General features: G+C 40.4%; 1 protein-coding gene across 1 annotated transcript in view; it reads right to left on the bottom strand.

Annotated features, from left to right (window-relative positions):
* DNAH11 (dynein axonemal heavy chain 11) overlaps positions 1–22,851 on the bottom strand; it is a 498,772-nt gene that overhangs the window by 13,266 nt on the left and 462,655 nt on the right. The window contains exons 70-77 of the mRNA XM_075315388.1: positions 19,190–19,312; positions 18,222–18,415; positions 16,884–17,032; positions 15,893–16,020; positions 15,530–15,757; positions 8,722–8,913; positions 1,896–2,015; positions 397–639 (exon numbers count right to left, since the gene is read on the bottom strand). Coding sequence (XP_075171503.1) covers positions 397–639; positions 1,896–2,015; positions 8,722–8,913; positions 15,530–15,757; positions 15,893–16,020; positions 16,884–17,032; positions 18,222–18,415; positions 19,190–19,312 — 1,377 coding nt within the window. The remainder of the gene's footprint in view (positions 1–396; positions 640–1,895; positions 2,016–8,721; positions 8,914–15,529; positions 15,758–15,892; positions 16,021–16,883; positions 17,033–18,221; positions 18,416–19,189; positions 19,313–22,851) is intronic.

The following is a 22,851-nucleotide window of genomic DNA, read 5'->3' as shown; positions in this document are numbered from 1 at the left end:
GCTTGCATACAAACATCTGGATTTTTTTTGTAGTTTTAACTAGTGTGGACTTTTAATTGCTTTTCAATAAATTTTGCCACTTTTTATTCATTGGATCCTTTTTTTTTCTCCATTTTTTTCCTGTGGTTATATCTGAAAAAATAATGTAAAGTACCGACACCTAGTGAAAACACGGCCACTTATACACCACTAGCCAAAAATGGAACAGATCAGCAGGAAATCGAAAATGGCCATGCTCGTTGGCTGAAATACAGCCTAACCTGAAATTCAGCTACTGACGAATGGTCTGCAAGGAACAGGCAGAAAATCCTGTAGACGGACAAAGACTTAGGGCAAGATCATCACATAGGATCTATGCATAAATGGAAAGAGCTGTAGCCTACATCAGTTATGTACCTTCTCCTCTGAGGTCATTCCTGATCCTTCACCAATCAGGGTATCTTTAGGCTGCATTTCTAGTATTGTCTTGAACAAATTATCAGAAGTCACTGTTAGGAATTCAATCTCAGCATTTGAGTGCAATCCATACAAAACCGGGTTTTCTGAAGGCAGCATATCATCTATATAGGTATGGTAACCAATGTAATCCAAATTTGGTGGAGCCAGAAATCCTGGGGCTAACGTCAGCTCACCGTCAAGCTAAATGAAAAAAAAAAAAAAACATATAGAGAGATAATTCTGAAAAACGAACATGTTTCATTCATTCATTTATAATACTTACTAAGCCAATACCTAGTGACCAAAGTCACATAAAATAAATTGTATGAACAGCTTTGAGCAGTTAGGGCCAATACCCAGTCTACTTTCTGTTACTTTTGTACATGTAAATCAGAAGAGAAATTATCAAAAATAATCATCCAAAGGAATAGTAAAAATATAGCACTCAATGGAGTGTGAAGGATTGAATGAACTCGACAGCAATAGCCAAAATGACAGCCTTTCCACATTGCTAGAAAACCAAAGGTAGGAGACAAAAACGCAGATAGGCACTTATCCAAGAAGAGCAATAGGGTGAGGGCACATCACAGAGGCTCACCTGTGGAGGTTGTGAGAGTCACAACCACTGTAAGAACATGTAGTGGCTGCTGCAGTAACCCGATATATGTAGTCAAAGCACATCAGAGAAAGGGTTAAACAACACCATGCCACAAAAGTATTGTATTTGCAAAAGTAGAATCCGGTTGAATCTTCTATATAAAAAAAAGTGATTTTATTGGTTTATGCGTTTCGGAGATTAATCTTCTTCAGGACAAAATGTGTTTTGTTTTTTTTTGCCCGGGAAGAAGGGGATTAATCTCCGAAACATGTACACCACTAAAATCACTTTTTTATACAAGGTTTGACTGGATTCTACCTTTTCGGCAGCTCAGTGTTGTTTAACCCTTTCTCTGATCTGTTTAGCCTTTCCACATTTAATAAGAAGCCATACAATATCCTGGGTATCATACTATTTGTCCCTTTTTAGTATCTTCATTATTAAGGCTGGGTGACTGTTGGGGAAATCACCCAGATCGCGGATCAGAATCCTGTGCTGGTTTACAGCAGACACAGGACTTTTTGTTTTTGCAACTTTTGTATTACCACAATATATAACCTGTACCCCACGGGCATGAGAATATCATTCTAGGGAGCTGGTGCACATGGTTTATCGGTACTAGATCCTGTCTGTCCTTGCTTGCCTATAAAGAACTGACTCTTCTATTCCCAACAAATGTTACTTTTCTTTCAGTATCCCAAACACCTTTTTTTTTGTAAGCTTCAATAATCTGGGTTTATAGATCACATAATGCTCTACTAGATCCCCTATAAGTGTTCATAAAAAGAGTACAATCATGGAATAAAGTAGCAGCGATAATTTATTAAGACAAAATCTTACATAATACCATGTCTCTTACCAGTGCTGGACTCATAAACTCCTCCAGGTATGTCTGACATAACCTTCTGTCCCAGTCATCAGTTATGTGGCCACCGTACATAATTTCTCCAAACAGGTAGCGCAAGTCCTCCCAAGGTACCTGCATATAATAATAAAAACTGTAAAGACAGCATAAGAAGTAAGGCAAGTACAATGCCCTGGATATACCACATCTACAGTACATTGGAGGATTAGATTTTCTCATGTGGTTCTATTTAAAGATTAAAATGAATAATTGTGTCTACAATGTCAGGGCCGAGCTGACAGCTTAGTGCACGCAGGTCAGTAAGGCCTTTCTGTAAATGACGGGTAACATTTTATTCTGCTATGGCCATCCAGTTAGCCTACATTTAATAGACAGTGGCAGAGAGTCGTACTTATTAAACAGGACCTATCACCAGATCAAAAATGGGCAGGTTTTTTAGCAAATGTTATTCCCAGTGCTCCAAGAGTATTCTATTTGGTTTTTTTTTCTTTCTCTATTGCTGTAAAAATAAATTTTAAAATTGCTGTAGGTTCACCCCATATTATGATACACAGCCCAGATAAAGCATACGGCTACAGGCTGCAGCCCCCAGCCACGCGCTGGGTATCAAAGTAAGAGGAAGCACATGCGGCTTTTGTTTAAAATTATTTAAATAAATATTATTATTATTATTTATTATTATGTTTTGTTATTGTTATGTTATTAAATATGTTTTTAATGCAGTGGCAATTAGGGTAATAAGGAGATAATAACAGTCCACAGCTGCCACTAAGCCGTAGTTTAGTAATGGGGAGGGTCTATGAGACCTCCCAAAACTAATCTGTAAGTAAAAGTAAATAAACACAAACACCAAAAAATTCCTTTATTTGAAATAAAATTGAAAAAACACCCTCTTTCACCACTTTATTAACCCCCCAAAACACCCCTGAAGTTACCATGTAATCCACACAAGGTCCCACGACGATTAGAGATCTGCTAAATATGTGAAGTCACAGTGTGCGATCATGGTACATGTCCAAACGCTGTGAGGTTCAGGCAGAGAATGAATCAGCTGCACGATCAGCAGTGACATCACTCAGGTTAGGAGCTACATTAGGAGGTACAAATTTGGTGCTGAAATATCTGCACCAAATTTCAGCACCAACTTTGTACCTCCAGGCAGAAAAAACAGGCTTTTTTTTTTTTTTTTGCATTTTTGGGTCAAGAGAATCTTGGTGATGACATTTTTACACCATATTCATGCATGTAATCTACACCTCCTAGCAACAAAAATGAATCAAAACCATGAGGTGTCTCTTATGTGAAACAGTAAATCTTTGTAGAACTAGGGAACAAGTGAAGTGTTTAGTGCAGAACTCCGGGACATTCTCTACTGGACTAGCAAGCCGCAGGAAAGATATTCAGCCACACAGGCTATTAAAAGTCAGTCCATGGGAAAAAAAAAATAAACGGCGCATGTGCCACAGGTGACTGAAGTTAATAGCATGGGAAAAAATAAAAGGCGCATGTATCCCTTGGTGAAAGAGGCTATCATGTAGCTGCTATTGCCCAAGAGCTTGTATCTATCCGGACAAAGGTGGAACTGGTACGGAAAGGAAAAAAGAAGAAAGCAGTTGAATTAGGTACACATAAAAACAGAGGCTATATGTGATGTTATGGCCTGCAAATTTAGTCATGAAAAATAACTAAAGTAGGATGCAAAAAGAGGGTGAATCTCAGGTAAAAAATAAATGTTGGCATCACATAACAAGTTATTTAGTGATGTCATATTGTATAAGTAGAGTAATAATTAAAAAATAAACTGACTATAAGGATCTTTATAAAATGATATATAATTCCAGAGAAAACATACAATTCTAATTTGATCACAGTATATTTGGAAGGAGTGAAGTAAAAATGTCTGAAATGTCATTAAGAACAAATGGCTTAAAAATATATATTGGTTGTGACTCTCATCACCGCACCAGGTGAGTCTACCCTTACAGTGATTTGCTGACAGTTGTTTTTAGATAAGACCCTATTTTCACATACTGTCTTTCCAGCAATTATTGACAGCTGGGGGGGCTGGTATGCTCAGGCTGGGGAGACCCATGTTTATTGAGCTCCCAACCTAAAAATAGCAGCCTGCAGCCGCTCAAGATTGCCGCATACATTAGATGCGACAATCCCGGCACTTTACCCGACTCTTAACGATTGCCCTGGTGCAGTGGCAATTGGGGTAATAAGGGGTTAATAACAGCTCACAGCTGCCACTAAGCCCTAGATTAGTAATGGCTCACTCAGTCTATGCCTGCAGCTCACAGCAGGCAGTCATGTTCAATGGCGCTTGCTGTGAGCTTCATATGTAGCAGAGCTGAAATCATCGTGGGACCTCATGTGGATTACGTTGGACCAGCAGGGGTGTTTGGGATTAATAAAGTGGTGAAAGATGATGCTTTTTTTGTCTTTCATTTCAAATAAAGGATTTTTTCGGTGTTTGGATTGGTTTACTTTCACTTACAGATTAGTAAAAGGTGGTGTGACGAGGTCCTTCTCCCCTATCACACAATCAACAGAGCGAGAGATGGTCAATCCAAAGAACATTTATTCCAAGCAATCAAATGGTCCATAACATAATCCACCGTACAGAGGGTAAAAACACTCCAGAAACACTAATATAGTCTAGTAAGCGATAAGTGTACAGGTCTCTCTGGAGAGCCGCAGCTTTTGCCCAAAGAGGATGAATCTTCCTGCTTCACTCTTGAAGTTCTCAAACAAACTCACTCAGAATCACTAATCCCCCAGGTAAGCAGAGAGTTTAGGTGGATCCCAGGCACCCCTACCTCAGACCTATGGACAGAAATACTACAGGGAATGATTACATACAGACAATACAATGTACACACAAGCAATACAGAGAATGGACAGAAAACCACACCTAAAATACGAACCTACACAACATGATACACAACCCCCCCATATTCCACCACCACAGAGAGGTCTCATAGACCCTCCCCATTACTATTCTAGGGCTTAGTAGCAGCTGTGGGCTGCCAATAACCTCTTATTACCTCGATGGCCACTGCACCAGGGCAATGGGGAAGAGACTGTTAAAGCGGTAGCATTGTCGAATATAATAGATGCGACAATCCTGGGCGGCTGCAGGCTGCTATTTTTAGGCTGGCAGGCTCAATTAGCATAGGTATCCTCAGCCTGAGAATACCAGCCCCCAGCTGTCGGTCTTTATCTTAGCTGGGTGTCAAAATTGAGAGGAGGGGGGGGGACACCCCAAAAATGCTGTTTTTTGTAATTATTTAAATAATTAAATTAAAAAGAAGGGGTTCCTCCTATTTTGATACACAGCCAAGATAAGCGTATGGCTGGGGGCTGCAGCCTGTAGCTGTATGCTTTATCTGTGCTGCGTATAATAATATGGAGGGACCCTTTGCCAATTATTTTATTTATTTATTTTTATACCACGATAAGACGCATATAGCATCTATGATTGGAAGCAGTCAAGTGACACACTGCCACTCAGGGTGGGAGCGGGTCTGACGTTAACCAATCACAGATGTCGGTGGGCGGGGGAAGCAGTGCATATGCATGAAGGTAAATGAGAGGCCTGGAAGTGAATGAGCGGCCTGAAAACAGATACAGCCAAGCCAGAACCTCGGTAAGTATGAAGCGCTTGCTACTATCCCTTCTACTACCAGTTTTAATCGTCGAATTCTGGTCCCTATACACTTGTATGGGCATCGGCATATGGCCAGATAACCAGGATCAATCCCAGGCCGGAACCGGTTTCTTTTTTTTTTAACCCGGTTAGACCTAACCGTCCTGGTTTTCTAAGAGTCCACCCATCACTACTCTTGGATGAAGGGAAGGAAAAAATGTAAGCGCAAAAATGAAAAATTGCCTGGTCCTTAAGGGGTTAATTCTGAAATGCTGCAGTGTTTCACAGAAAAAACATAGGTTAATAGGTGCTGCACAGGAGGAGTTCGACAGGCGGGTCCCTGGCGGCTTCATCCCACCTGCTTCCAGTGACTGCCATGTCTCTCCCTGCGGGTGTGGATAAGGAGAGACCTGTCACTCCAGGGCAGTGGGTAGGGAGAAGCTGTCGGGGATCTGAATGTCCGACTAGTCTATTACGCAGCTCAGACTTCGGTGGCTATTAAATTATGTTTTCTCACTGAAATCATGCAGATGATATTAGGTCTTATGGTTCTTAATAGCATTATCAGCACGACAGCATCACCTGCCTTAATTGCACATAAGATATGTTCTAAAAAACAACTTGGGTCTATATGCCAACTGTTTAAAGCGCTCGGCAGAAACATTGAGACTCAGCCCACCTAAGTATTATTTTTCAAAGTCACCTTGTTAATTTAATAAGTTAGGCATAAACTTGTTTTACTTTTCAAATAAAATCACTCATCTCACCTTAATTTCATCTCAAGTAGAGTATCAGTGGGAATGTCACAACAAGGTGGCATCCCTAATACATAAAAATGACACGCACAAAAAAACACAGTGTTATTTATGTATGTGACGCGTTGCAAATTGCTTCCATCATCAAAACTAATTGTAGTGATTATTAATGCAATGTTAAGAACTGTCAGATTTGCTGTATGTAATTACATTTTTGCAAATGCTTCATTACCTGCCTAATGAATAAGGAACACACGTACATGTAAAACACGGCTTTTGTTAACAGAATAAATGGCATTTTTCCTTGACGGTTTTGACTTTTTATGATAGCACTTTATCATTGATAATATTTATCAAGCGTATCAGTACATTCTCTATGTACAGTGTACCATTACAATAGTGAAATATACTTTCCCCTAATATCTTATCAGCAAGACAACTTAAATATGGCTGAGTTACGATAACATAAAAGGTGTGGGGCTGATTTTGGGGGGAAAAAAAGCCATTGTTTTGCTCATATAGTTCAACCCTTTAATATATTGTATTCCTGAGTAATACGATTTAAGAAAAGAACCAGGTAGAAACTACGGTAATGTTACTGAAGATGTTTATTACACTGTATATATTATATTTGTTATACTAGATATACACATACTGTATATAGTATATACAGTACAGACAAAAGTTTGGACATACCTTCTCATTCAATGAGTTTTCTTTATTTTCATGACTGAAAATTGTAGATTCACATTGAAGGCATCAAAACTATGAATTAACACATGTGGAATGAAATACTTAACAAACAAGTATGAAACAACTGAAAATATGTCTTATATTCTAGGTTCTTCAAAGTAGCCACCTTTTGCTTTGATTACTGCTTTGCACACTCTTGGCATTCTCTTGATGAGCTTCAAGAGGTAGTCACTGGAAATGGTTTTCACATCACAGGTGTGCCCTGTCAGGTTTAATAAGTGGGATTTCTTGCCTTATAAATGGGGTTGCGACCATCAGTTGTGTTGTGCAGTAGTCTGGTGGATACACAGCTGATAGTCCTACTGAATAGACTGTTAGAATTTGTATTATGGCAAGAAAAAAACAGCTAAGTAAAGAAAAAACGAGTGGCCATCATTACTTTAAGAAATGAAGGTCAGTCAGTCCGAAAAATTGGGAAAACTTTGAAAGTGTCCTGAAGTTCAGTGGTAAAAAGCATCAAACGCTACAAAGAAACTGGCTCACATGAGGACTGCCCCAAGAAAGGAAGACCAAGAGCCACCTCTGCTGTGGAGAATAAGTTTATCCGAATCACCAGCCTCAGAAATCGCAGGTTAACAGCAGCTTAGATTAGAGACCAGGTCAATGCCACACAGAGTTCTAGCAGCAGACACATCTCTAGAACAACTGTTAAGAGGAGACTTTGTGCAGCAGGCCTTCATGGTAAAATAGCTGCTAGGAAACCACTGCTAAGGACAGGCAACAAGCAGAAGAGACTTGTTTGGGCTAAAGAACACAAGGAATGGACATTAGACCAGTGGAAATCTGTGCTTTGGTCTGATGAGTTCAAATTTGAGATGTTTGGATCCAACTACTGTGTCTTTGTGCGACGCAGAAAAGGTGAACGGATGGACTCTACATGCCTGGATCCCACTGTGAAGCATGGAGGAGGAGGTGTGATGGTGTGGGGGTGCTTTGCTGGTGACACTGTTGAAGATTTATTCAAAATTGAAGGCATACAGAACCAGCATGGCTACCACAGCATCTTGCAGCGGCGTGCTATTCCATCCGGTCTGCATTTAGTTGGACCATCATTTATTTTTCAACAGGACAATGACCCCAAACACACCTCCAGGCTGTGTAAGGGCTATTTGACTAAGAAGGAGAGAGATGGGATGCTACGCCAGATGACCTGGCCTCCACAGTCACCATCAGCTGATTTATGAACAAATACCACATTAAAGTTAAACTTAAGTTTGATGTGGTCATAAATCCATCTGAGATGAACTAAGAAAAAAACAGATAAAAGGAGTTACAAGGTAAATGCTTTAGTGCTTTTCACTAAAACCTCTCCAACACAGCCCCTTTGGTGTTAAAGTGTTAAATGGTAGCTTCAGTGTACTAAAAATAATGAAGTAGCAGAACACTGGTGATGACAAGAACAAGGAGAAGGAGTTGGAAGGGTTTAGTTATGAGAGTCAGAGCCATTGCCTGGACTGGATACATCAGTGTGCTAATTTGTGTAAACAACTCTATCAATGGCTATACGGATTAGTTTCCACTTATTTTAGTCCCTACCCGATGCCATGATTTGTTTAGTAGCCAGACAACATCTGATCAACTCCAATTAAAGCGTTCAAAGACTTTTTTAGTATAAAATATTAGCAAGTTATTCATGCTAATTTAGTGCCATACCACTTACCTTTGTATTGGCTTCTAAATAGTTGTATAACACATTAACACATATAGTCAGGTCTCCAGCATTGAATGGATAGCTACGATTCCAACCCTGGGGACCAAATTTAAGTCTCCCAGCAACAGAGGCATGAAAGTAGCAAAGAGAGAACAGGATGCTCTTAAATTCATGCTCTCTCGCACACATTTCCAGTGTGTCCTGGAAAATAAACACACATACCATAAAATTACCAAATACAGCACTCGCAATAGGTTCTAAATCTTATCTAACATTATTGACTATCAAACATCTACAAAAAAATAATAATTTATGGTAAGAAAATATTAAACAATTTTCAGGAAAGGCAAGCTCCTAGAAATGAGTAAAACTATTTGTAATGAATCAAATTCAAATTTCTGGAAAAGCATCGATGTTGCCAGAATCCAAAATTTGTGGTATTTTATTTGCATTAATCCAACAAAATGGAAGTCGGTTGGCTGTCATTTTGCTAGATTTTTTTGAGAGGTTGAAATAATAATAAAAAATGTTATAGTCACCTTTCTTCACCTGTTTTTATGTCACCTCTACAATTTCCCTGACCTACCATTCTTCCATCACTGAGGCCTGTGATTAGCTGCATGTAGAGGCCGCAGGAAGCCTCTACATGTGTCAGCGCAGAAATGAAGCAACAAAAGAGGAAAGACCGGAAAGCTGCAGAGGACTTATTCTTTCTTTAACCATTTATATTTTAACTGCCTTCCTTCCCTGCCACGGTGGCAAAGTGGTTAGCACTGCAGTCTTGCAGCGCTGGGGGTCCTGGGTTCGAGTCCCACCAAGGACACCATCTGTAAGGACTTTGTATGTTCTCCCTGTGTTTGCGTGGGTTTCCTCTGGGTACTCCAGTTTCCTCCCACACTCCAAAGACATACAGATAGGAAATTTAGATTGTTATCCCCAATGGGGACAGTGTTCCTGATGTATGTAAAGCACTGCGGAATATGTTACTGGTATAAAAAAATAAAGATTGAGCAAATAGCAGCTCTAGTGAAATCTAACGATTATTTGAGAGATAAAGCGGAAGATTTGGAGAACCGATCAAGGCGAAATAATTTGCGCATTGTGGGGCTGCCAGAATCTTTGGGACAGCTGGATAACATATGTGAACACGAGTTACCTCAGGCCCTGGGCATTAAGGCTAAATTCAGAGTGGAAAGAGTGCACAGAGTGGGACCACTAAGACAACAAGAAGCGAATAGGGGAGAGGATCCAAACCCAAACAAGAAAGCCCCGCTGAGAGCTAGACAAGTGATAGTCAAATATCTTGATTATAAACATAAAGAGGAAATACTGAGGGCTTTTAGAGACAGACAGCGACCATTGCATTACCAAGGCAACAGACTGCTAATTTCCGGCGATTATTCAGCAGAAGTCTCCAGAAAGAGAAAAGAATTCAGCAAAGTATGTTCATTCCTGTATAACAAAAAAGTCAAGTGCCAACTGCTATACCCTGCCACACTGAAAGTCAGAAATCTTAATGGCTCGTTTGCATATTACAAAGACTTTAAAGAAGCAGAGCGTACTCTCATGGCAGAACAGGATAAGAATCGGGCTGATGGACAAAAAAGAGGAAATAATGGAGAAGGGACCAGCAGAGGAGGATCTCCAAGAGGCCCAGGGAAAGACCCGAGAAGCTTTGAGGAGCAATCGCGGGTGGAGAGTAGAGAGGAAAGGAGATTGAGCCCAATACAAAAACATAATCCTCGCTCGGAACACAGAGACTAACTGTTGGAAATGGTTCATGATAACTGAACTGAACTAGATATTGCTGGTCCTGTTCTCGCACTCTCTCGCTCTCTTGATTTCACGCTCTCACACGCTCTCTGTTTCACTCTTTTTATCTCGCATATTCAGTCTCACGCTTACTTTCAGTTTCACTTCCAGATTCACTTTCACTCGCCTTTGTCCAGGAACGACTTCCAGGCGTAAATGAAGTGGATCTGTGTGCTCTGAGTGCTGAGACGGCCACCAGAAAATAGAGCTAAGTTGGACTTGAAGTTCTTATAGAGGTTTTGTCATACTGTACTATTTTCGACATATTATGTAAGGCTCGTTCATGTGACTCATGTGAATCCGGGGCTAGAACGTATACTCTAAGGGGGGTGACTAGGGAGCTCAATAGTTTGGCTAGGAAAAGGGGAAGTCATCAGCATGGCGAAAAGAGCCAAAAATTTCCCAGAAGGGAAAACTTGTTCTACAGTTACTTGTTTATTGTTATATTTGTTATACCTACAAGGTGGGGAAAAGATATGTCAAGCCGGGGGGGCAAATTCTATTCCTGGTAATAATTGTCTCGTCTCTTGTGAGTTCAGGGCCCACAGGGGAGGAAGTAGTAAGAGCAAAATACAAAGGCAAATATGGTACAAATAACTACATGGAATGTGAAAGGCTTGAGATCTCTTAACAAACGAGCAATGATACTAAGACATCTGAAAAGACTAAAAACAGATATTGCATTATTACAGGAAACGCATTTGAGGAAGGAGGACTTTTTCCGCATGAAGAAATACTGGGTGGGTACTGTATATGGGGCAGAGGCACAAGGTAGGAAAGCGGGGACAATGATTCTAATACATAAACAGCTCAGCCATGAAGTAGTGACACACGAGGCAGACGATCAGGGACTGTGGCAACATTTAACAATCATTAGTCCAGCGAGTAAATTAAGTATCTATAATGTTTACGGTCCAAACTCCCAACAGAGCATATTTCACGATGGCATAAAGGCCAACATACTAGCAGATGGGGAGACCAACATCATAGTAGGAGGTGATTTTAACACAGTTCCAGACTCAGCTGAAGACAGGAGGAGGGGGAAGGAGAGGACAGAGGATGTGGACAGAAGGCCGGACCATAGGGATGTGACATTAGAAGACGTGGGTTTGAAGGACATCTGGAGATTAGCTCACCCGCATGATAGCGAATATACACACTTCTCGCATCCTCATGATAGCTGGTCGCGTATTGATCAATTTTGGATTTCTCAAGGCCTAGTTTATGGGGCACAAGAATGTGTGATAGAAAACATGGTGATATCTGATCATAGTCCGGTGAGATTGGGTATCAGAGAGAAGTTCAAGAGAGGTACAGATATCATATGGAGATTTCCATCGTTTCTTCTCAGACAAGATAATTTCCACAGGGTATTACGAGAGTGGTGGGGAGAATTCACAGAGGAAAACAAGGAACACAAAGGGAACCCAGTGCTGTACTGGGAAACGGCAAAAGCGGTCTTGAGGGGTCGCCTGATTGGATATGCGGCCATGATCAAAAGGAAAACCAATGAGAATTATAATGCCCAGAGTGAAGCAGTGCGGGTAGCATACACAAAGTATTTGGCTAATAGATCTCCCACGACGAAAGACAGATGGTTGGAGGCGAAAAGGGGGTTCGATGAATGGGCCAAAAAAAAGGAACAACTATTTTGGTCGCACAGGGAAGCAGAGTTACATAGATTTGGCAACAAGGCGGGGAGGATGCTGGCAAATTTGGCAAGGGGTAGCAGGAAAATGACAGTGATTTCCAAACTAAAAAGAAAGGGGGGGGGGAGGTGACCACAGATCCTAAGGAAATTAATAAATTGCTGGGACATCTTTATAGAAAACTATATGGGCCAGGAAACAATGACATGACTGACGAGGCAGAGTGGTTAAGACAAGCGCACTTGCCTAGCGTAACAGAGGAAGATCTGAGTGACCTAAATGCAGATATCACAGTTGAGGAGGTGACTAGAACAATCGGGGAGCTTAACACCAACAAGGCACCAGGCCCCGATGGTTTTAACAGCGAGTTTTATAAGGCTATGAGAGATCTGATCTCGCCGGATTTAACTGCTGTATTTAATGCATTTTTGGAAGGAGAGGAAATTCCTAAAAATTCAAACGTAGCATATATCAAATTACTCCCTAAGGGAACTAAAGACCTGGATGATCCCTCTAGTTATAGACCCATATCACTTATAAACCAGGATTTAAAAATAATATCTAAGATTATGGCTAATAGATTGGCCATGATTCTTCCAAGGATCATTACAGAGCATCAGGTAGGGTTTATTAAAGGGAGAAATGCTGTCACTAATATCCGGAAGACAATACTAGTGGTGGATGCGGTGAGATTGGAACAGATAGAGAGGGTTACACTCGACGCAGAAAAAGCGTTTGACAATGTAAATTGGAGCTGGCTGGACAAAGTACTAGAGGCCACAGGGATTGTAGGCAAAATGAGGCTTTACATTAGGAATCTTTATGCTAACTCGGGAGCTAGGATACACACTCCAGGTTTTTTATCAGACGTGTTCCCTTTGATGAAGGGAACAAGACAAGGCTGCCCGCTATCTCCCCTTCTATTCAACCTGGCCATTGAACCATTGTCAAGAATACTGCAGGGCCCGAATAGTTTTAAAGGGATTAAGGTAAGGGGAACTGAAATAAAGACAGCACTTTTTGCCGATGATGTCATACTATATATGGGGGATCCTAACGTGGATTTGCCACAGACTCTAGCCCTAATTGAAAAATTTGGATTAGTCTCAGGATTCAAATTGATTAAAAAAAAGTGTGAGATCCTGTTCCTAAAAGGGGGGGAATGCAAGAGATGGTTGTATATGTGGCATTCCTATAGCACAGACATCACTTCATATAGGAAGAACGGTGGAATCAATTTACGAGATGAATTATGGCCCACTAATTAGAAAAATTATAGCACAACTAAAGGGATGGAAGGGTCTGCCTCTACCACTACTGGCAAGGTGCCACCTGATAAAAATGATGAGCTTTCCTAGACTGTTGTACCCATTCCAGACGATCCCGATATTGCTAAAACTGAGGAACGTTAATAGGCTCAATTCAACGTATGCGGATTTTATATGGCGGGGAAGAAAACCTAGAATAAAGTTACGAACATTGATGAAGTCAACGGAGGAAGGAGGTCTCAGTTTCCCAGATGTTCGGGGTTATAACCTGGTGTGTATAATGAGACATGTGTTTGGATGAGAGGAACGAGCAGGCACTCAGACTATGGCATGGAAGCCAAGTATGCATCACCGTGGGATTTGGCGTCCATTTTACACTCCCCATTGTCCAGGGCGGATGGGCATATAAGGAACTCAATCTTATTCCGAGACACTATGCTAACATGGAAACTGGTAAGAAAGAAATTGGGACTGTCATGGAAAGTATCTAAGTACTTAAATCCCTGGGCATCTCCGAACTTTCCCATGGGACGGGAAAATAAGCTATTTACTAGATGGAAAGAGAAGGGCGTCGAGAGAATGAAGGATGTCATGAATGTGGAGGAGAGAAGGTGGCTGACAGGACGGGAAGTGCTTGACAAGTATGACCTTAATAGCTCACATATCATTCAGTATGAACAACTGAAGCATGGAGTATTTGTAGATTTGGGGGAGCTTGGAAAGGAATTGAATAAGAGTTTGATTGATGAGCTTATGGAAAGTGATGTAGCAAGTGTAAATGTTTCCAAAATTTACCGAACATTTCGGGGAATGCTTATATCTGGGGAGGATAGCCATACTCTAACAGCGTGGGGGAAACAATTGAAAGGGCAGGAAGTTGTAGGGGATATATTGAAGGGATGGGTACAGATGCGGAAACATGTTACCAATGAGAGATGGAGAGACACCCAATTTAGAATTTTACACAGGGCTATTATGGGCTTCAACATTCCGGGAAGAGATATGCGGTGTCCTAAATGTCAAAGAGAAAAAACAGATATGCTACATGGACTATGGGAGTGTAAGGAAATTCACAGGTTCTGGAATCAAGTTAGATTATTTGTCCAGGCAACATGGGGAATTTCTGGAAATCTAGAGCTAATGGTGTGGATTTTTCATTCCTTTGAGGGAGGAGTAAGAGGGGGATCGGACATGCCGGGAAAGAAGAAATATACAATAGTACATGACATAGCCATGATAGCCAAACGGTCCATCTTAAAGCATTGGATACAAAGGGAGGGACCATCCATAAAAGAGGTCATCGGTGAATTACATAATTTATTGAGGCTGGAGAAAGTGGAAGCGGAAAGGAACAAAGACAGGTTGACACCCAAGTTCTTTGGGAAATGGAGAAATTTCATTGAAAGTCAATTTACTCAGGGAGAAATAGATAATCTGATGACACCTTTTATACAATCGGAATGGTACCTTCTAAATGATAGCCAGGACAAACTGGGTAAATTGAAAATCACGTAGGTGTGGGTTCCGGAGGAAAGGGGAGACGAGACGCTAAGGTAGCAGCAAGACGTGCCAGAAAATTTGGAAGCATTCGGGGTTGGCTTAGGGGCTTAATGATTCTAATTGACTTGTATCGCGTCTGTTATTTTTTAGTACTTTTGCCTTGGTTTAATAGAGACCTTATCAATCAGATAAACAGTTTAAAATATCAAGTTGGGGCATTGCACCCTATTATGTCACATATTGTCAGACAAATGTTTTTCCTTGTGTAACCTTGAATATCTTGATATGTTTATAAAAAATTGGAAAATCAATAAAAAGTTTTGGAAAAAAAAAAAAAAATAAAGATTTATTTTTTATTCCCCTCATTGGGAAATTTTGATTCAGACCGAATTCATGCAGACCGATCCAAATCAGCCTGCCGAATGTGAGCATTCTGTTTTTAGATTGCAAATACAATGTAAGTTCTGGTCAACTGATTGAATGCACTGATGGTAAAACAGTTTCTTCTAGTCTCCGAGATAAATTTATTAACATCTTTTAAAACAAAGAGTTATATTTACACAGTGGATTATTTTCTTTACAGTTTACCTGATCGAAATTGTAGAGTGCTGCATGTAAGTTCGCCAGCATTCCTGTGGGAGGTTCATTAGTGATTTTAATGGAATTTTCCAGTATTCCCTGAGGAATGATATGTTCTTCTGGAGATGCTGCCGGCTCAGCACTGATGAAGATTCGGTAATCCTCGTGGCTCCCAATGCTGTATTTCTCAAGAAGTTTTTCCAACGTGACCAACCATTTGGCCACTAAATGAACGTTCTATGCAAAGTAACATACATTTGTCAAACAGTTTTTATAGTACAGATATATAGCAACAAATAATACATTATATTTACAGGTATTATTTAATAAAAGTTATTAGAAGTATAATAATATATAGTTCCCCTTATATACCTGCAGGATCACCCAATGTCCTTGCTCTGCTGCCTTTTCCATAGTGTCCTCTGCTACCTTTTCTTGCCCCTGGCCTAGTGAAATGTTATGGAATTTGCCAGAGTCGATAGTAAAGCCAAGTTTATTACCTATTAAATGAAGAAGTTATGTCATTATAAGTGGGTACTGCAGGAATCAATCACTTAAAAAGGGCAGATAAGAAGAAAACCATAGTATGTAGAATCCTACATGTGAAATGGAATGTAATAGCTCCAAATATAAGTTCTATATTCAGTTGAAAAAGTTACATATATAAGATAGTAAAGTAAAAAGACAAAAAAAAAAATCAGGCAGCGACAGATTTATACTCTGAAACAGGTCATATAAGAAACGGTTTGTTGGCTTACAAATATCAAAACTGTACAGGTTAATTATTCGATCCAGTAGGTGCAAGGATAAGTTTATATGGATCAAATTCTACTCTATGAAACATCTGGACTTTAGCAACAGAAAAGAGGCGCTAAAACGTTCCAGTATTTTATCTACTGCTTGGATTTTAATGCACGGTGTCTAAATTGGAAGCAGATAAAAATATAACAATACCGAGTTATACCTAACACACAGCGTGATGGCACAGATATAGGATATATCTTTACTGTGTGTTCAATGCTGAAAATGAAAAATCATCAACAATGGCGGCTCACCCAACCATCCGGAATAGAAGATGAAAGGAGGTGGCACTCACCAAGTAAAAATCTTTGTTTATTCTTTAAAAAATAGACATCAAAAAGCAGGAAGGTATGCGGGGGGCATGAGAGACGACGGAACCCATATCGCGCTCACAGGCGCTTTGTCGGGTCCAGACTCACCCAACCATCCGCTGTACAGGACAAACACTGAACCAGGCACAGCTTGAAGTCAGCTCTGCAGCCCAGTAAAGTTGTCCTAGCTATAAGTCACAATTTTCTGTGATGGGAATAATCCTTTCAGAGGAGAAAACAATGGAACTTACCAAGGGACTCTACATCTTTGAGAGGGTTCACCCCAGGAGACAAAATAAAGAAAATGGGAGTTGCAGGGCTGGTCTCTTCATAGGATTTGGATAAATCTGGACGTGTTCCCTCCACATACTTTGACCCCAGTTTTTCTTCCACAAAATTTCTGTTAGGAGATACAATGAACCCAATAAATACATACAATATAGTAACTGAATATAGAAAATTATAAATTATATAACTAACAAAACATCTTAAAAAAAGTTGACTTCAACCCAGCAGACTATACCTTATCTGCTAGTACCAGGCCACATCAGTTAGTGAGAAAGTAGGAGGAGAAGTAAAAAAAAAAAACCTAAGGCATGAAGAAATTAATGAAAAAGTATAACCACCCTAAGATAAAAAAAACAACAACTTCAATGCATGCGCGAACGGCATGCAATGAAGATTGCAACAAAGAGATTTTCCAGTGAGTACCAAAAATCCTAATTTCTCGGTCACTTCATTGGAGGACAAGGTAACCATGTGAATTCCTAAAGCTGTTCCTCTTTTTGTAATTTTTGTAAAGCAGCTGAAACTGTGATTAGCTGTGGAGCTGTGATTGGCGCACAGCCCCAGATAAATCTGTGAAGAAATGTGCAATACAAGCAGAGATTTCACATATTGTGCTCCAAAAGAAACAAATGTGAATATCTCTGCAATGGCGCAACAAAGTGCAAAACAGGAAAAAAAAATGGCAGAATCAGGAAACCTCATGGAGTTTTACAAGGTATTTAACACATTTTTTTTAGCAAGTGACAAGTTCTCTTTTACTTAATATGAGATTGTGATTGGTGGAGTAATAATCTAATTTTGTGCCATAATTACAACATTTTGAGATTTTGAACCATTTTACTTTGGACTAGACACTCCCTTTGAGCTAATGAACTCTCAATGTGTTATCTTCCCACTATGTAATGATAAACCAATATAGACCACTATATAATCAGGACAATATAAAATACAATGGATGTATTAAAATGGCTCTAATTGAAATCTTTCTTCTTTCACAAAAAGTGATCTGATGTGCTTAGAGACCTGTATGTCAATCACTAGGTGACAGTATGATAAAAAGAGCTAAAGAATAACTTCATTATACAGAATAGAAACAATTCTGGAGCATTTTTTCTTAGAACCCTGAAGCATTTCTTGTGTCCATACATAGATGATACAGTCCATGCAGACAAAAGAAAAAGGGTGACACCCAGTTATCAATTCAACCATACACATACAAGAAGAGATGCACAATGCAAAGTGTTCAGAAAGCGGACTGGTCCCACAGAGAGATGAAGGAAAAATCGATGTAAATCACAAACCTGATAGCGTAGGTCATTCTATCTGGACGCAGCGCTCTTAATATCACCATTCTTTGTAAAGATGTCTTGTTTTTCCATTCCTGAGGGAATCTCTCCTTCTCTGGGCATTCAGATTCCACCAACTTCTTCCATCGTTTTGCTGATCCCTCGATATCTCTGTCTAACCCCCTGAATTCCTCCAGTGTAGAAACCATCTAAACAAAACCACATTTTCTTCCAGTTAGGATACTACATTTTATGTGCAGACATGTACTCAAAGCCTATGGTATGCCTCTGTATAGTTTCTCATGACTTGGTAGACTTTCTTATTGAAGAGCAGCATATTACATAAATATGGCTACAGGTCTATACTCATAGTAGTGATAAATGGGAAAAAAAATATTGTGCCATTCAAAACACTTAACACTGAAAGACACATTAGACATATAGGGTCTGATTTATCAAGAACATTTCTGGCGTAAAACCACTTGAAATGCTATTTCATTGTACATCTCAGTTGTGCAAAATGTTTGACTTTTAATTCAGCTTTACCAACTCTTTGAAAAGTGCTTTTAAAGAATTTAAAGAAAAATAGGTATAGCATCATGTGGCACATCAGATTCAAAAATGGTGTAGATTCTGAGAGAAATATTCTCCAGTTCCTTTTTACACTAGGGAAAAGAAGTTGAAAGATGCTCCAAATTCACACTTCTTAATGCATTTAGCCCATCTTAATTCTGTGCATATTTCATCAAAACGGTCATACAAAACACCAGTGTCGATGAATTGGGCCAAGGTTTATCAGTCCGGTATATTCACTCCCTTGCCTCTCTCCAGTGCATTACCAGCTGATGTGTGTACATACATACAAATGTGCCACAGCCATGGGCAGCGAGGGGAAGCGTGGGCTCTCATCATACGTTGTGATCCCTATACACGGCGATCATGAAACATATTATTTTCCACATTGAACAAACTCCTAATATTACCTTGATGGCACTCCATGACTGAACTGATAGGAAGTCAATTGGACTTTGATATATTTGATCAACAGGAAAGCGCAGCAAAAGGTCCAATTCCAAAGAATCGATTTCCTTTGATTTTAAAAGTATCTGTTGATGGAAAAAAATAAAAAGTTATCTGACAAGTTATATGACATGCTCAAATTCTAATCATTCTAAAATGAACTGTTAGGTTGGGTTCACACCCTCACTGTCAGAAAGTTTTTCCTAATGATTATTACACTACTAATGTACAACCCTTTAACTAAACCTAGAAATTAAAATTTAATTCTTAATGTTATATGCCGAATATATTTGTCATGATCACTTGTCAGTTAGTATACCGTGACATACATACATATCATGCTGACCACAGAGGGTACTGGTTATGTACTCTGCAATCAGCCACAAGAGCCCGGTTGATTTACATGGCCATGCGAGAGCAGAAACTGCTGGGACCAGTGAGAGACCTCCTTACAGGGGTTGTCCGGCCTTAGGTTTCAAGTCTCCAGTCACTCTATGTGACTGCAAATTTGTGAATTCCCTAATGATGAGTGAGTTTCAAAATACTTGGAATCGTGATACTTGTAATGAATACTCTCTAATACTCGTGTATGCATTCCAAATAGAGTGTACAATGCAAATGAATGGGGAATACTCGCAATGTAACGAGTAACCCGAATGGCGTACTATTCCCTACTCGCACGAATAGTGCGGCATTCGGGTTACTCGTTACATTGTGAGTATTCCCCATTGACTTGCATTGCACACACTGTTCGGAATGCATACACGAGTATTAGACAATACTCGTTATGAGTATTGCGATTCCGAGTATTTCCAAACTCGCTCATCATTAGAATTCTCACAACGACAACGCGCAAACTACGCACTGTAATAATTATCCACTGCTGGTGCTGGGATCTGAGCTGGGAACTTGTTATGCATCTCAAAATATGATGACCAAAAAAAATAAAATGAATTTTTACAAGTTATTTGTGTAAAAGTACTACATACTACAGTAGTAAAACTTAATATTTATTAGCTACACAAGGGGTTTTGAACATGTGATTCTGTGATAACTAAACTAATATTCTGCACTACCTACATTACAGTGTATTAGGCTGCATGTCAGAATAATACTATTGGCAATGTATAATAGGCCACCTAATTGTGAGGCCATTGTTAGGCTTCTGCTTGCCATAGTAACACATCTTCACCTCATGATTGTACTTCGGCAGACTGATGGGCTAAAACAGAGGGAGCCACAGGCTGGTTTTCACTGGAGTACCGTAAAAGCAGACACATTTGTCTTCAGCAGACCCTGATAAAATAGCAATCCATTGGAACCCGCGATAACATCTCGAGGGTGCCAATGGGCATGAGGAACAGCGCTCCTGCCGCTTTGTGCGCATTTAATGCTATTGTCAGAGACTCATGCTATGATGTGGGCTCAGCTACTTAGCTTGCTTCAAAGTACCCTGCATATGACTTAGGCCTCTTTCACACGTTTCAAATGTGCGTGGTTTTTCACAGACGTGTCAGAGGTACGTTTTGCCCTCCATGAGCCATGTTTATGGCCTACGTGTGTTCTCCATGTGTTATCCGTGATAACACATGGAGAACGGAAACTTTCTGCTCACCTGTCCCTGGTGTCGTTGTCCGTGGTGCTGATCTTCGGTCTCCAGTCCTGCCGCCTCCCCGCTGCTGCAGCGGCACAGACAGGATGGCTGGAGAAGGTGAGTAAAGTTTGTTTTTTTTCTCATACACATGTGTTTTCTCCGGCGCGTGTCACACGGAACACCTCCGTGTGGTCCGTTTGCATTCCGTGTGATACCTGTGATGCCGGAGAAAAACGGACATGTTGCCGTGAGAAACACACGGACACACGTATGTATGGAACGGACACACGTTCCGTGCTTAAATACATACGTGTGTCCAACTCCATTTGAAAACATAGGTCTACGTATGTACGTGTCTCCGGTATATGAGGATACGCACCAAACACGTACCGGAGACACGTACGTGTGAAAGAGGCCTTAAATATAAATCATGTATTGGGAAGGGTTTAAAATGTAAAAAAAAAAAAAAATATATAAATTGTGGCAGTTCTGAGGTTTTTTTCTAATTTAATTCTAATTTTTTTCTAATTCTGTCAAAAAAGGTGTTCAAGTTAGATAATAAGTTACAGTGCCTTGAAAAAGTATTCATACACAGTGAACTTTTACACATTTTCCATGTTACACTCACAAACTTAGATAGCATGCTGTTTTCAGGGTGCAGTATTCGTTTTCTGCCACACACAGTGTTATGAATTTAGTCCAAAAAGTTCTACTTCAATCTCATGTGATCCGAGTACCTTCTTCCACATTCTAGCTGTGTCACCTACAAAGTGCGCCTATGCAGGACCTCACTGTCAGCTAGTGGAGATGACGTAGAACGCGTCATCCACACTAGCTTCAGAAGGAGGACAAAGATGGCCGAAAGAGGAGGCGCGGGACCTGGAGAACGGAGACACCCATCCGACCAGTCTGCTCCGCACTGACCGTTAGGTAAGTATTATGAACATCCGCTGACAGGTTCCCTTTCAATAAAGTGTTGTCGTCATTAGCATTACCATCTCTTATCTAGGTAATAGAAAAATCTGTATTCCTGGGAAATTGAGAATTTTCACAATGAAAAATCAGTCTAAAAGGAGAAAGAAGCAAATTTGTCTAATAAGATATATTAGTAAGTTGCTTATTTTCATAGGTACTATTTATTTATGACATAAAAATTAAAACGGCAGTTACGCTTGAAGACAAGACAGGGTATTTCCCATTGATCAGTTACAATTTCAGCTTGTGGATGACTGAAACCTTACCCCTTCAACCAAAGGGGGCTTTACATGCAACGACATCGCTAGTGAGATATCGTTGGGGGTCACGAAATTTGTGACGCACATCCGGCCTCGTTGGAGACATCGTTGCGTGTGAAACGCATGAACGACCGCTAACGATCAAAATTACTCACCATATCGTTGATCGTTGACACGCCGTTCTAATCTCAAATATCATTGCTGTTGCAGGACGCAGGTTGTTCGCGGCAGCACACATCGCTATGTGTGACACTGCAGGAACGAGCAACAACATCATACCTGCGGCCGCCGGCAATGAGGAAGGAAAGAGGTGGGCGAGATGTTCCGGCCGCTCATCTCCGCCCCTCTGCTTCTATTGGGCGATTACTTAGTGACGCCGCTGTGACGCCGAACGAACCTCCGCCTTAGAAAGGAGGCGGTTGGCCAGCCACAGCGAAGTCGCTAGGCAGGTAAGTATGTGTGACAGGGACTAACGATGTTGTGCGCCACGGGCAGCGATTTGCCCGTGACGCACTACCGTCATGGGCGGGTGCTTTCACCAGCGACAGCGCTAGCGATGTCACTGTGTGTAAAGTGGCCTTAAGGGTTGGATCTTAATGCAAAAAGAGAACCACAGAGAGATTTCTGCTGCAGCTAGTTGTCTACAGCAAGACAAAAGATAGAAAGAAGGACATGTGGTGTTTCTGTAACACATACACAAATTTCTTTAAGTTTCTCACATAAAATGGCAAAATACAATAAAAAAAAGATAAAAAATTAAAAGCGGAATATCTAGTATATTTTTTTTCTGTGTGCA

This window comes from Anomaloglossus baeobatrachus, chromosome 6 (genome assembly GCF_048569485.1).
Source record: "Anomaloglossus baeobatrachus isolate aAnoBae1 chromosome 6, aAnoBae1.hap1, whole genome shotgun sequence".
Classification (NCBI taxonomy): domain Eukaryota; kingdom Metazoa; phylum Chordata; class Amphibia; order Anura; family Aromobatidae; genus Anomaloglossus; species Anomaloglossus baeobatrachus.
This window is presented reverse-complemented; position numbering and strand designations above follow the sequence as displayed.